The 14,064-nt window shown below is 44.2% G+C and overlaps 1 protein-coding gene across 1 annotated transcript in view; it reads right to left on the reverse strand.

The window, feature by feature from the left end:
• Positions 1 to 284: 284 nt before the first annotated feature.
• Positions 285 to 14,064, reverse strand: part of Ints7 (integrator complex subunit 7) — a 59,780-nt gene continuing 46,000 nt past the window's right edge. Inside the window, exons 14-20 of the mRNA XM_036202332.1 lie at positions 10,545 to 10,739; positions 10,007 to 10,110; positions 7,935 to 8,003; positions 7,191 to 7,323; positions 5,222 to 5,320; positions 3,027 to 3,212; positions 285 to 1,621 (exon numbers count right to left, since the gene is read on the reverse strand). Coding sequence (XP_036058225.1) covers positions 1,319 to 1,621; positions 3,027 to 3,212; positions 5,222 to 5,320; positions 7,191 to 7,323; positions 7,935 to 8,003; positions 10,007 to 10,110; positions 10,545 to 10,739 — 1,089 coding nt within the window. The 3' untranslated portion in view covers positions 285 to 1,318. The remainder of the gene's footprint in view (positions 1,622 to 3,026; positions 3,213 to 5,221; positions 5,321 to 7,190; positions 7,324 to 7,934; positions 8,004 to 10,006; positions 10,111 to 10,544; positions 10,740 to 14,064) is intronic.

Here is a 14,064-nt window from a genome sequence, read left to right on the forward strand (position 1 = left end):
AGTGCAGACTGTGCACTGTGTGCAACCTGGTGGCTCTGGGAGACATCATTTAGAGTGGAGACTGTAGACTTGCACATGCTATTGTAAGCAGAATTTGTTATTTGGGGGCAACAACTCATAAAGCAAAGTGACCTCGGGGGAACCCAAGTTGTCAATCACTTCTCAGCCCCAGAGGTAATGTGACAGGAAAAAGCAAACAAAAAACCTCAAACAGCATTTAAAAACAACTCAAGTCTTCTTATGAATCAGTATGACTTTGAAGAGAAGAAAGTAAAACGCAAGCATAGAAATGAAGAGATTTATTGACACAGGGATCCGGGGCTCATGCCCTCATCACGGCACTGCACCCCGCCCACTGGCTACTGGCCACGCTCTGGTCATGCTGTCTACTAACTGTGGTCTCCGAGCACTGAGCACTTACAAAAGGACAAGTATGTTGTCATATCGTTTTCAACCAGGACTGAAATAGAAAAAGGGCTTTTCTGTCTAACCATAAATCTCTGCTTCCTGAGCATCCCAGCTGAGCATCCCAGCCACGGAGACTGCTGTCTAGACATCAAGTGCAGAGTCCGTAACTCGTCCAGTAGAAATCAGAGGGAAGGATCTGTCCCTTTTAAATCAAAGATGAAGACATTTTATCAAGCCACTTTCACGTCTAGAAACAATGTAAAAAGTCTACATGACAGTCACATGACAGAAAAAAAACAACATACTATTCATTTCCAACTTTTCTATATAGCTGCTAGTTGCTACATAGAAATTAAATTTTAGGTCAATTAAAGACCAAAACAATAAACGAGCATTGCTTTAGCACAGGAGACAGACAAAAGGTGGCACCGATGTAGCAGGATGCCATACCTGTGGACACAGGCTCACACAGTCTAGAAGGCAGGTGCCACAGAATTCCAGTCCCTTTTGAAGGCCTCATTCTCCAGCCCTGGATGAACCGGGCACACACTGGACAGGACTTCCCACTGCCTGTCTCAGAACTCCAGGTCTGGGCCAGTTAGCACAATAATTCTGGTAGAGATACAGTCAAATCTACCAATGATCTGTGACTATTCTTGAAAGAAAAGCTCACCAATCAGAAAGAACAATACAACTAAAATGCTAAGTGTGAGGCAGAAGACTGGGTTTAAGAAATGAAAAGATGTCATCCTCTGGATGAGAGCCAGGTGATTTCTTAAACATCTCCAGAACGCCACACTACAGAAATTAGTGAGTGATGGATTTCACACTGTGACCTTTACACTTAATGCACATGAAGACACAGACTCTTCTTGCACTTTGATGGCTGTGCAGTGTGTTTGGAGCACACTTAAAACCGGGTGTAGGCACTGCGAGGCTGCGGCTGTGGCTGCGGCTGTGGCTGTGGCGGCTGCTGAGCTTGCTGCTGCTGTAGGCGAATCTGCTGGGAATAGGGGTCCTCCAGGGACTTGACAAACATGGTGGTTCTGGGGCCGGTCTTCCACACAATGCCGTTGGCGTCTCTCACCGAGGACTCCACTGTAATGCTGTGTGTTCCAAGGACGGCAAAGTTCAACAGAAACTGGGTGCTGAAGTAGTCATTATGCGGCTCAACCCTCTGCTCCATCTCATTGGTCATGCTATCAATGGGAATCTGCAACAGGAAGTGTTAAATACCATCAAGAGCTGCTTACCCAGTGTTCTCTAGGAGCCAGGCCTGTCTAAGGATAAGTACATGAATTCTAATTACGATTTCCAGCAACATCTGAGATCACCCAACCATAACAGCTATCTGAGCACAGTCCACACAGCCCTTCACGCGGCATTCCCCAAGTTCTTATGGAGAGCTTATGGGCACCATGCTGTGTCATCAGTCAGAAGAGAGACGACGGGAGAGTGACGGCTGAGCCTGGGGAGTGGACAGAGGACGGCATCCACGGAAATCAAGTGACAATGGTGATCACGTCAGTCCTTCCCTCAGCTTCTTAGCCTAAACTCACGATGGTGAAATGCTCATATACACGTGTGTGCACACATCATACACTTGCTAGTGTGGGTATGTATGTACGTGTGGGCGTGTGGGCGTGTGTGTGTGTGTGTGTGTGTGTGTGTGTGTGTGTGTGTGTACCGTGAGCACATTGAGTGGAGGCCAGAAGTCAATGCTGGGTGTTTTTCCTCAATCATGCTCCACCTTTATTCTTTGAAACAGGGTCTCAGTGAACTTGGTTTTCATGATTTGGCCAGGGTGGCTGGCGAGTGAATTTTTTACTTGGGTTGTGGGGATCCAAATCCAGGTCCTCATGATTGCAAGCAGGCACTTTATCCACCCCCCTGGCCTAGAGATTACCTTTTAAACCTTCACCTTATTTCTTGTTACACTGACTTAGTTCAAATATACCAGAGTAACCTGGGCACGTACTGTGGATTAAATCAACACAAAATTGGAAAGAAATGTCTCAGCAAAGAGATAATGGTATTGATGTGAACATATGCAATATCCTAGTTTTAGAAAGCAACATCAATTGCTGACTGATGGGAAACCAGGTCAGAAGCACGTGGTCACATAGTACATAGCCTGACTGATGCTGGCGAACTTAACCTACCTCATGACATTTTAAGGTAGCTAACTCCTAAGGCTCCTTTGGACATTATGTGCCACAGCAGGCAGCACTTCTCTGTGAGGAGGTGGAGCCGAGATGATGCCAGAGGAGGTGGGTCTTATGAACAAGGTTTCAGGAAAGGAAGCAGGCATGGGGAGAGGAGCTGAGATGCATGGGACTAGGCAGAGTGGGAAACCCGATCAGAGGTACATGGTCACATAACTCTTGCTGTGTGGACCTCAGATAGGTTCTAGACTGCACTAAGAGTCACAGAATTCATGTTTTGATCTCTGTTTGAATGCTTTGCCCACTAACTGGTTCAAGCAGAGAAAACAGACTAACAGTTTCCCCAGGCCTCAGTTATGCCCTCCTGATCTGTGTGGAGGGGAAGCTGCCAGAATAGAGAAGAGCCCCACTGGGGCCAATAAGCTACACACACTTCTTCCGCATGTGAGTTACCTTGTAGTCTTGGCCAGGTTTGCTCTGCAGCGTGGAAGAGACACTCAGACACACAGACTGAATTCTGCGGAAGAGTCCTGGTTTAGACCCATGCTGAACAACACCTTCCACCTTCAACGCCAGCTGCTGGTTGTTCTGTACAGCAATGGGCTCCGCGGGGTTCCGGGGAGATGGCGACAGAGCAAGCTGGGGTGGAACAGTCAAGTGAGTGTGACAACCCAGACCAAGCTCCTTCAACAAACCCGGCTCCCTGATCATAGGGACACACGGACGCTCTCGTGTGACTGCCTCTGGCAGTAAGCTATTCCCAGGACCTCCCTGTGCTGGCACCATCCTGCAGTCAGGCCTTCCAAGTCAAGTTTCCTTCATCTCCTTTGAAATGTGCTCTGTGCTTTCATCTAGACCCGTCTGTCTGAGGGAAGCAGTCAAAGGCACTGTCTGCCAGGGTTCTTGTGGGCAGGCTTTCTGCTGCGGGATGGGGAGGATGCAATGAACCACCACTTCCTCAAGTGAAATGCTATGTATAGATTTGCATACCCACTGGATATCTCTTTGCTTCTAGGAAAAACTTTTTTTTGTGTGCAATTCTCTTAAGTAATTTAAAATAGACTAAATTCAAATGCAAACAAACTTAAAATTCTAAGAAAATTCACATAATGAAGTTAATATGGCATTAAAAAAAAAGCCAGTTTCAGCCAGGCGGTGGTGGTCCACACCTTTAATCCCAGCACTGGGGAGGCAGAACCAGGCGGATCTCTGTGAGTTGGAGGCCAGCCGGGGCTACCAAGTGAGTTCCAGGAAAGGTGCCAATGCTACACAGAGAAACCCTGTCTTGAAAAACCAAAAAAAAAAAAAAAAGAAAGCCAGTTTCCACAATGAACCTCAAAACAATTAGGGGTGCTAGGGATTGATCCTGAGGCCCCAAGGTTGCTAACTGAGTAACAATTTTTTTGCTTTGTTTTGTTTTTGAGACAGTGTAGCTTTGAAGAGTTTCCTGGATCTCCCTCTGTAGCCCAGGCTGGCCTCTGCCTCCCAGAGTGCTGGGATTAATGGTGTGAGCCACCACTGCCTGGCCTGAGTAACATTTTTTTGTTTTGTTTTGTTTTTGCTTTTCTAGACAGAGTTTCTCTGTGTAGAATTGGCACCTATCCTGGAACTCACTCTGTAGACCAGGCTGGCCTCGAACTCACAGAGATCCGCCTGGCTCTGCCTCCCGAATGCTGGGATTAAAGGCGTGCGCAGCCGCTGGCGCCGCCACCCCTAAGTAACATTTTTAACTTACAGTTTTTCTTTAAAAATGCACTGTATATCCCAGATGTACCTTAACTGTAGAAAGCTCAAGTTTGGCTAAAGGTGAACATTACTGAGCCTCTGAACTTGTCATCGACTGTGCAGACAGCTTGGCTCAGGCCTGCTCCCTTACATAATCAGCTTTCCTAACATTTAAGGTCTTTTTGAAATGTTACTTGTAACCAAAAGCATTAAATGGATGCGAAAGTTCGCTGACAGGCAGAATCCAAGCATTTCTCTCAGGGAACAATCTCCTCCTTTCCCAACAATTCAAAAACAGCTTTTGAATTCTGAGTGGCTTAAGTATTTCAACGCACTAACTCTCCCTGTGGGATAGTTCTCCAAACTTGTCCTTCAAAGGCAAGAGAGCCTGAAGGTAGGACTAGTGATGTTGCACTGGGCCTGGTTCAATCAAAGCTGGGTCTGCTCTCAACAGACTCGGTTCAAGACCCTGGAAGGCAACTGAAATAGACTTACAAGAACTCATTTCTGGAGGTAAGAGATGACGGATGGACTCCTGTTACCCAAATGTCTGTCTCACAGCAACTTTCAAGCCCCACTGCCTTCCTCAAATCATCCAATAAGGGGGAAAAGGCAGACAACTAAAGTCTTAGAACCAAATTTTTATCTAAGCCAAAGTGAAGACACTAAACCTTAGCTATGTCCCATTCAATCTTCAGAAGCTAGCTGAGTTTTACTACATTTGTATGTGTGTTGCGGTGTGGGTGCCATGGCACACATGTGGAGGTCAGAGGGCAATTTGTAGGAGTCATTCTTTCCTATTGTGTAGGCCTTGGGGACTGAGCTCAGTTATCAGGTGGTCAGGCGACATTCATTAATCAACAAACCATCTCTCAAGCCTCACTTTGCCGATTTTTAAGCCTTACGTGTTATTTTTGTCTTACCTTGATGCTGGTGGACTGCAGTTTCTGGAAAAAGTATCTCTGAAATGAAAGAGGAACTTTCAGCAAAGCGATGATGGCGTTGCAGAGGCATGCTGTGTGCTGTGGGAGAGAGAAAGCCAGCTGAAAAGAAACCTGCAGACTTACCATCAAATAGCACGTTCAGGGCAGAGCTGGAAACATATGCTCACACAAATGTTTCCAAGAGTACACAACATTCAGCAAGAAGGTACAACATCCGCAACCACACATGGTCGAGCTCAAATCACTGATGTTGAGAGACGCAATCAGTGGGCTGGAGAGATGGCTCAGTGGTTAAAAGCACTGGCTGCTTCTCCAGAGGACTCGGGTTCAATTCCCTGCATACATGGCAGTTCACAACCATCTGTAACTCCAGACCTAGGGGATCTGACACCCTTCTCTGGATTCCTCAGGTACCAGGCACACATGTAGTACACATTCAGTCAAATAAATAAACACACACACACACACGTAAATAAAAATTTAAAAAAGGGAGTTGCAATCATAGATTTCTACCTTATTTTTTCATTTTAATTTTTTTAAAAAATTAAGACTTACTAGTTTTATTTTCTGTGTGTTTTCAACCCCTACAGCATGACGGAATCACATGGAAGCTTCTAAAAAGTGCTGTCCCTTGTCTTATGACAAGATTATGCACTGAATAAACCTACCGAGGTAGGCTGGACATGGTGGCACACACCTTTAATCCCAGCACTCAGGAGGCAGAGGCAGGCAGATTTCTATGAGTTCAAGGCCAGCCTGGGCTACAGAGCTAGTTCTAAGACCAAAAAAAAAAAAAAAAGGCTGGAGCGATAGCTCAGAGGTTAAAAGCAATGGCTGCTTTTCCAGAGGTCCTGAGCTCAATTCCCAACAACTACATGGTGGCTCACAACCATCTATAATGGGATCTGATGCCTTCTTCTGGCATATAGTATACATGCAGACAGAGAACTCACATTTATGCATAAAAATATATATAAATAAAGTAATCGGAAAAAGGGGAAAATAAACAAACAAACAAAAATACTAGAGGCTAAAAGTATTGTAAACCCAGTTGCACTCAACATGTTTAAATACACTGAACATGATACATGGTTTAGGTCAGTCTACGTCAAAGTGCCCAGACACTTATTTTAACTACTATGTGGGCAAACACAGTCATCTACCACAAAGCCTGCTTTATAATGAAGCAGTGAGTATTTCATGTCCTTTACTCAATGCTGCACTGACTATGAGATGGGCTGAGCACTCTGAAACATTTGCTGTCTGCACCTCTGTGAGGCTTAAAGCTCTAATGCTAGTACCACTGTCCACGGGCCAGACCTCCACCCTAACTCCTGGTATCACAGTAGGGAACCAGGCCTCCATTCCAGATTTAGAATCAGCTGTCCCTGGGAGTGGTCAGAAAGGGATGACTGGATACCGACAATCTTTAGAAAGCTCCCAAAGTGATTCTAGTTTGGAGAGAGAGTTAAGACTTACTACAACTTCAATTTGATTGTTTAAAAAAGAGTAAAACAAAAAAATTGGTCAGTCTCTGTCAAGTCTGCACCTAGGCAAGTCAGATTTGATAAAAGTTGCCTGCACCTGGGCATGTGAGATTTGATATGTGGTCATACAGTCAAGAGAAGGGCTAAATGCGGCCACAGACATGTTCGTTTAATCTTTATCACTGATATCTGTGGTGGATAAGTGCATAAAATACAATCAATAGTGACAGTGTAAAATCAAGTTCTGTGACTTCAGAATGGCTATTCTAACTGCATGGCTGCATCGAAGTCCACGGACGATAGGCACTGAATGTAGGTTTGGCTAATCTCCTTGTGTGACATTTTTAATTTACATGTTCTTTACAATCAATTTTTATTAAAATAAAGTACCAGAAATGTATTTTTAAAAAATACCCACTTCCTCCTCAATGATAAAAACTTAGCAAACAAATGCCACTTGCCATGTAGGAAACAGGGGCATATTTTCTGTTGAGCGACTCCACCTCTTCTAGGACATGATTGTACACGGACATCATTCTTCTCTCATATTCACTGTCAGCGTGGGCAGCCCCAGTGGATCCATACTCCTGGAAGCTGAAGCAGAGACCAGCACAGTTGACCCATCCAAGCAGTGACCCCTTCAGTACCTCCATGTATTGGCTGGACATGGTCCACATTCTCACTTCATCTTTTAAAAATGAAGTTATCTCCAATTACAGATAAGGAAACACACTTGGAAAGAATCATGGGCTACAGTTGTACAACTATTAACTGACAAGCTGGAATTTAAAGCTAAATCTGACTACAAATGATGTACCTCTTAACTATTCACATGAAGGTCTTTAAATTTGTCATCATATGGGAAAAAGACACTTGAGAAGGGGCCAGCAAATAACACACTTATATGACATCATATAAATAACAGACAGAAATACAGACGTGAGAGCAGGCTAACAGATCACTAGGTCAGAATGCCATCAGACTCAGATGGTTGAGTAAACGGTGTCAGCATAAAGCCTGGAAGTGAAAAGCACAGAAGGAGCAGGGGATTCTGGGACAGAGCACACTAGGAAAGCCTAACCTAGATTCCTTCCTGCCCCCTCCTCTAAACTTCTCTGACAGAGCTAAGAAACAAAACTCTTGAATCCTAAACAAACCTGAAGAGGGATACTGAAAATTTATAAAGCAAGCATCATTCAACTCACCTTGCTGACTCTGGATCCAAAACCAGGGCTTCTATGGCATGAGACATCAGTAAGCAGCTCTGCTGCTGTCTAGAGCATGTTAAGTCACATGAGGACACAAAAACCCACGTCACACTTTTGCTATCTGAAGATCAAATGAGTAAACATGAGAACTGCACTTCTACAATTACCCACTCCATGATGGAGGGTGCTTTTCCCTTTTAAGGGGTACACACTGTCTATACCAGCAATCTAAACCCTATTCCAGGCAGGATGTTTTAGAGCCCAATGTAGGCACAGACCCCTTACTCAGTCACAGCAACTCCACCCCTACCCCAAGGGACTGAGCCCAGGGCCTTGTATGTGACACACATGTGCTTCCACCACTGAGCTACTCAATTATCCCCCCACCCTCCCCACCCTCACCTTCAAACTGCTTTCACAAACAGCCAGGCACACACCTGTGATCCCAGTACTCAGGAAAAAGAAGCATATGGAACTCGGTGAGTTTGAGGCCTGCCTGATCTACACAGTAAGTACTAGGAGAGCCAGGGATACATACAGACCCTGTCTTAAAACATTTTTTTTTTTTGCGGGGTGGGGTTGGGTGGGGTGTCCTCAAGGTCTCACTAATTTGCCTAGAACTTACAATCCTCCTGCCTCAGTCTCCCAAGCAGCTAGGGCCACAGGCATGCCCTTTCATGCCCAACTGCAACTCTGCTGATTTTTCCCCTTAGATAAAGCAGTACTTCATGGGAGTTTCAAACAATGAAACAATGAGGTTCCATTGACACAGGAAAGGAAGGAGGGAGAGGAGATGGAGAAGAAGGAGGAAGGGAAAGGAGAGAAGGAAGTGAGGATAGCTGTGGTGATACTGTGCTCCCCAAAATATTGTGCACCCCAATAAACTTATCTGGGGTCAGAGAACAGAACAGCCACAATATTAAACATAGAGGTTAGGCAGTGGTAGCACATGCCTTTAATCTTAGCATTCCAGAGGCAGAGATCCATCTGGATCTCTGTGAGTTCAAGGACACACTGCAAACAGCCAGGCCTGGTGACTCACGCCTTTAATCCCAGGGAGTGATGGCAAAAACATTACGATATATAAGGCATGAAGACCAGAAACTAGAAGCATTTGGCTGGTTAAGCTTTTAGGCTTCTAGCAGCAGTTCAGCTGAGATCCATTCAGATGAGGACTCAGAGGCTTTCCGTCTGAGGAAACAGGATCAGCTGAGGAATTGGCAAGGCGAGGTGGCTGTGGCTTGTTCTGCTTCTCTGATATTTCAGCATTCACCCCAATACCTGGCTCTGGGTTTGTTTTTATTAATAAGATCTTTTAAGATTCGTGCTACAGATAGCCAATTGTAGCTTCTGTTTGGACAGTTCCTCAGCTGTGACTCAAGCAGTTTGCTACCCCCACTGTATTAGACTTGAGTGTGTGTACAAACACTTGCCTGTATGCACTCACTTGTACGGCAGAGCATCCTGAGCATTCATTAAGCTTCAATCAATTAATCAATCAGAACTCTAATAACTACAAACTCACAAACCTCACAACTTCACAACAGTTTCCCCCTCTTTCCAATAATTCTGGGAGTTGCTACTAAGAAACTATGGATGGCCTCAGGAGGGTTGAGGGAACAGATGTGGTGGAAACTGTAACAAAGAGCATGGACTAGGGCTGTCAGCCACAAGCCATGCACTGTGCTGGGCTGCTCACGGGAGCACAAGGCTGGTGGGACCCTGGCTTGGTTTGCTTTTTTTCAGAAAGGCCTTCCAGAGTTGCCATCTGGTTTCCAACTCCCGGCTCAAGCAATCCTCATGCGTCAGTCTCCTTAGTATTGGGGACAACAGGCTTGTGTCACTGCCCTGGGCTTGACTTGGCTGTGGCAGTTCTTCTTGAAGGCAGACAAGGCCACCAGGAAGTCAGCCCTTTTAAAAAGACCAGCTTATGTTTACAGTACAGTTATTTTGTCCCTACTGAAGTTCAAAGGAAGAAATCACTAATTAACTGTAACAAATAAGGATTATCAAATCTGTATTTCAGAGAACACTTCCAAGAACAAGGGCTCCCAAGCAATACAGGATACAGTTCTACGTTCCTCAGAGTTGCTGAGTCGGCATCAAAGGACGCCTGATAGAGATCTCGGTACCGGGAAGCAAGGCTTCGGAATTCTTCCATGGATTGCTTCATCTACAAAGATGGGGGTTAACATGAAAATTAAAGCATAGAAAACTCATCATCAATAACAGTTCAAATAAAAATTGAGTTATCATTTTCATAACTTAATTACATAGAATCAACAAAGAAGGCAAATGAAGGTACAGATGTTCAGTGTGTAATAATTTACTAATAATGTCTGGAAACAAGACACTGCATTCTAGTTTCTTCAAGTTTCACTACGATAACTAATACTATTATAGGTATTTCCAACTTTTTAATGGCATTCCATTCTCTTTGTATAACACTCAGCACCAAGGCTATTTAAACAACACATCATCCTATTCTGCCACACAGATGAGTTAAGTATTTGGCATATACCATTTATTTTAATTTGTACAACCCTTCATCTTCAAAAATCTCTGACGTCTAAATAATATCCACACTGGAGAGAAATTAAGACATGCCTGACTGGAGATCCGGCCGCACCTCTGAAGGTCATTTCCTAAGGTCATGGCAACTGTGGTGGCGATTGCAGGGGGAGGGCTTGTCTTTAGGCTGTTACAAGTACAGATAAGTTGCGAGAAGGCCTGGAGAAGATCAATCCTGAGTTTTACAAATTCACACTGAAAACTTAAAGGATTCAGTGGTGTGCTGGCAGCCTGGAATAAAGAAAGAAGTTTAACACAAAGTAACCTGCCTGCCACTCTAGATTCGACCAAACCTAATATAAAAAATGCCCAGGAAAAAGATGCGCTTGAATGGAACATGAACAGTTTCCTGTCTTTCCCCCCTAAAACATCACAGCAGCATAACAGTTACTTATTTATACAGCATCTATACTGTGCCGGGATTGTAGGGAACCTGGAGATGCATTAGAGCACAAGGGGACATGCACGGAGCACATGGAAAAGCTGCACCTTTTCAATGAGGGACTTGAGCATCCAAGGATTTGTACATCTGTGGCTGTTTGAGTGTCTTAGAATCGTCTTCCCGGAAGCCATGGGAGGACTGCATTTGTCACAGTTTATGCACAAGTCCTAATAACACTGATGGGTAAATAACTATACTACAATGAGAATAATCTCACATCAGAGAAACTCACTGTTGGTAGCATCACCTAAGAACTTTGTTGATATCCAAAGGGTCCTCACTGCCTGCACTTAACATGCAGCTTGCCAAATTATCACTAAGACACCACCTCCAAAAGTTCAAAGATATCATCATCTCCCTAAATCTTACCACTCTCCTACCTTTCCAATCTGCGGCTTCCACCACCAAAACCATTACCAGTGTGCTGAGAAGTTAGGCAGTGAGGAAAAGAAGATAAAGGCAGTAGAAATGTTTCTAGATAGCCCCACTGCCTCAAAGCGGCCTTCTAGCCATAGTAACTAAAGAGGTTCTGAGCTGACACTGTAGAGAGAACACACAGATGTTCAGGGGGATGGAAGCACAAGAAGGAAGTCTGCAAGATCACAGAGCAGCAGCCACAGAGTGGGGAGCGGCTAAGCCCTGGCAGCACAGGTGGAGAGCTACCACAGCCTCCCACTGTTCAGCAACTGTTCTAGTGGAGAGTGCAGCAATGTGTTTTCAATACAAGACACACACTAGAAATGGGATAATTTAACAGTAAATGGTAGGTACATCCTCTTAAAGATGGCTTTTTCAAACAGACTGGTGTGGCTTCTTAGTACATAGTGCACTATTCTGTTAGCAGGAAAGCTGGGAATTTGAGCTGGGTTCTAGGAGTCAGTCACAGCATTTCCGTCTGGTTGAGCTGTCCACTGTCCTCAGTGGAGCTCTCAACTTACAAATGACAGACGGAGCTTGTACAGCTGCTCCTGCATCCTCTACAGAAGCACACATCTGCCTGCACCCTTCTCCAACGGAAAGGACCCTTGATGCACTGTGTGCAATGGAGAAATAACTATCCTAAATATTTGACTATGTTGGCTTTTTCAACCTTTCAATATTTTGTTTCAATTATAATTTGTATTAAGATACTAAAGAGACTATTTCAATTGTTTTTAATGTCTTAGGTTTGATTTGTTCTTGTAGGAAGATGGAAGGAGATCCTCTATTTCCTCTGCCTCTTTAACTGCTACTTACAAATTTAAAAAAAACTTATTAATGGGCTCATCTGAGGGATGGCTCACAGCACTGGCTGTTCTTCCAGAGGACTCATTCACATGGCAGCTCATAACCACTTGCAACTTCAGATCCAGGGGATCCAGACATCCTCTTTTAGTTTCTTTAGGTATGCATGTGATCCACAGGCATACATGCAGGCAAAACACATAAAATTATTAAAGTTAAAAATTATCATTTTAAATTAATGTGTGCATGTCATGTATGTGTAAGTACCCATGGAGGTTAGAAGAGGGCTTCAGATCCCTTGGAGCTAAAATTACAGGCAGTTGTGAGTCATCTGATGTAGGTGCTGGGAAAGAGACTTGGGTCCTCTAGCAGGGCAGCGGCAAGTGCTCAACAGCCATCTCTCTTACCCCTGCCTACTGTTTCCAACTTACTGACTGTTACCAATTTTAGAAGAGACAGAGCACAGGTCAGTGTGTATGACATGGATACGTAATTGGAAAACAAAAAGCGCTGGCATTAACGTATTAACATGTATTCTAAAACCAAAGGAAAGGCCAGATGCAGTGAGAAGAGAACTCTGGCCATGCTAGGAAGATCTGACTGACGACCAGAGATGGCAGCCTCAAAGGCTGCTGGGATGAGCTTGTATGTTATACAGGACGAAAAGCAATGTTCATGTAGAACACACAGAAAAGAATACATCGAAAAGCAGTGTTCTTCATGGCTAAAGCATGTTACAGGTGCCTAAAGGATGGGAGATGTCTGTCTGAGTCTGACTAATGTCAAAGAGAGACAACAGGACATCATTTACTCTTCTCAACACTAGGGCTAAACCTGAAATGAGTCGGGTTTTAAGGTCAGCAGATGCAGCAAACATTGGGAATAGTCAAAACTGCCCCCAAATACTCCCAGGAAAAGGAAAAACAAACTTCCTTTCACCCTGGGCCAAGGTTACCAGCTGGCAGAGCAGTCCCAACTCACTTCAGTGGCTATTTCCTGCCCACTATTTTTTTTTCATGCTGTTTTTGTCTGTTTCTGCTTTTTGTAAAGTTATATTTGTGTTACAGATCTAATTAGGCTAAAAAAGAAACCTAATAAAGCTATGAATGTTGATGTATGAAAAGAGTAACATAAACTTGTTATCTTAGCTACTTTTAAGTATGTGTTTGGTTGTGTAAGTACAGTAACCTTTCTTACCTTGCAGAACTGGAACTCGGTATTCATACCCACACTCTCCCCTGCTTCACAGCCCTGGCAACCACATCTTACTTTCTATCTCTGTGAATTAGAGTATGTGCACCCTCATCCCTTGTAAGGAGGGGATGGAGCCAGGACAGTGCACCTGCCAGGCAATACTCCCTAACTGAATCACAGACCCATCTCCTTAGCATGTGACAATCTTTCTACAAAGCAAGATCCCTCTATTATAAAGCATTACAATGGGAATTAAATACTGCATTGCTAATGGTACCTAAATAAGGATGCAATATGCACAGGGTTTTGAACCCTTTCCGCTTCTCTCTTCTTTTTGCTATTTTCTTCTGGTGTGGTGTATGTGTATCTTCTTTTCTTTTCAAAAAGGGTCTCGTACTGTAGCTCATACTGGCCTGCAATAACTCACTAGGCAGTCCAGGCTAGACTCATACGTAGGACAACCATCTTGCCTCAGCTTCCTAAGTGCTGGAATTACAGGGATGAGCCAGCACATGCAGCTTCCTAGCTCCTGTTTTTATCTTCAAAGAATACTGGTTGGCATTTGGTAAGTTTCTGTAATGTGCTGAATATAGTAATTCCATTCAACAGGAGAAGAACTGAGGTCCAGAGCCCTACCTCAGGTACACTGGACTAACATAGAATCAAATCTCAGTCATATCTCATCTGTCAGTCAAG

This window comes from Onychomys torridus, chromosome 11, assembly GCF_903995425.1.
Source record: "Onychomys torridus chromosome 11, mOncTor1.1, whole genome shotgun sequence".
Classification (NCBI taxonomy): Eukaryota; Metazoa; Chordata; class Mammalia; order Rodentia; family Cricetidae; genus Onychomys; species Onychomys torridus.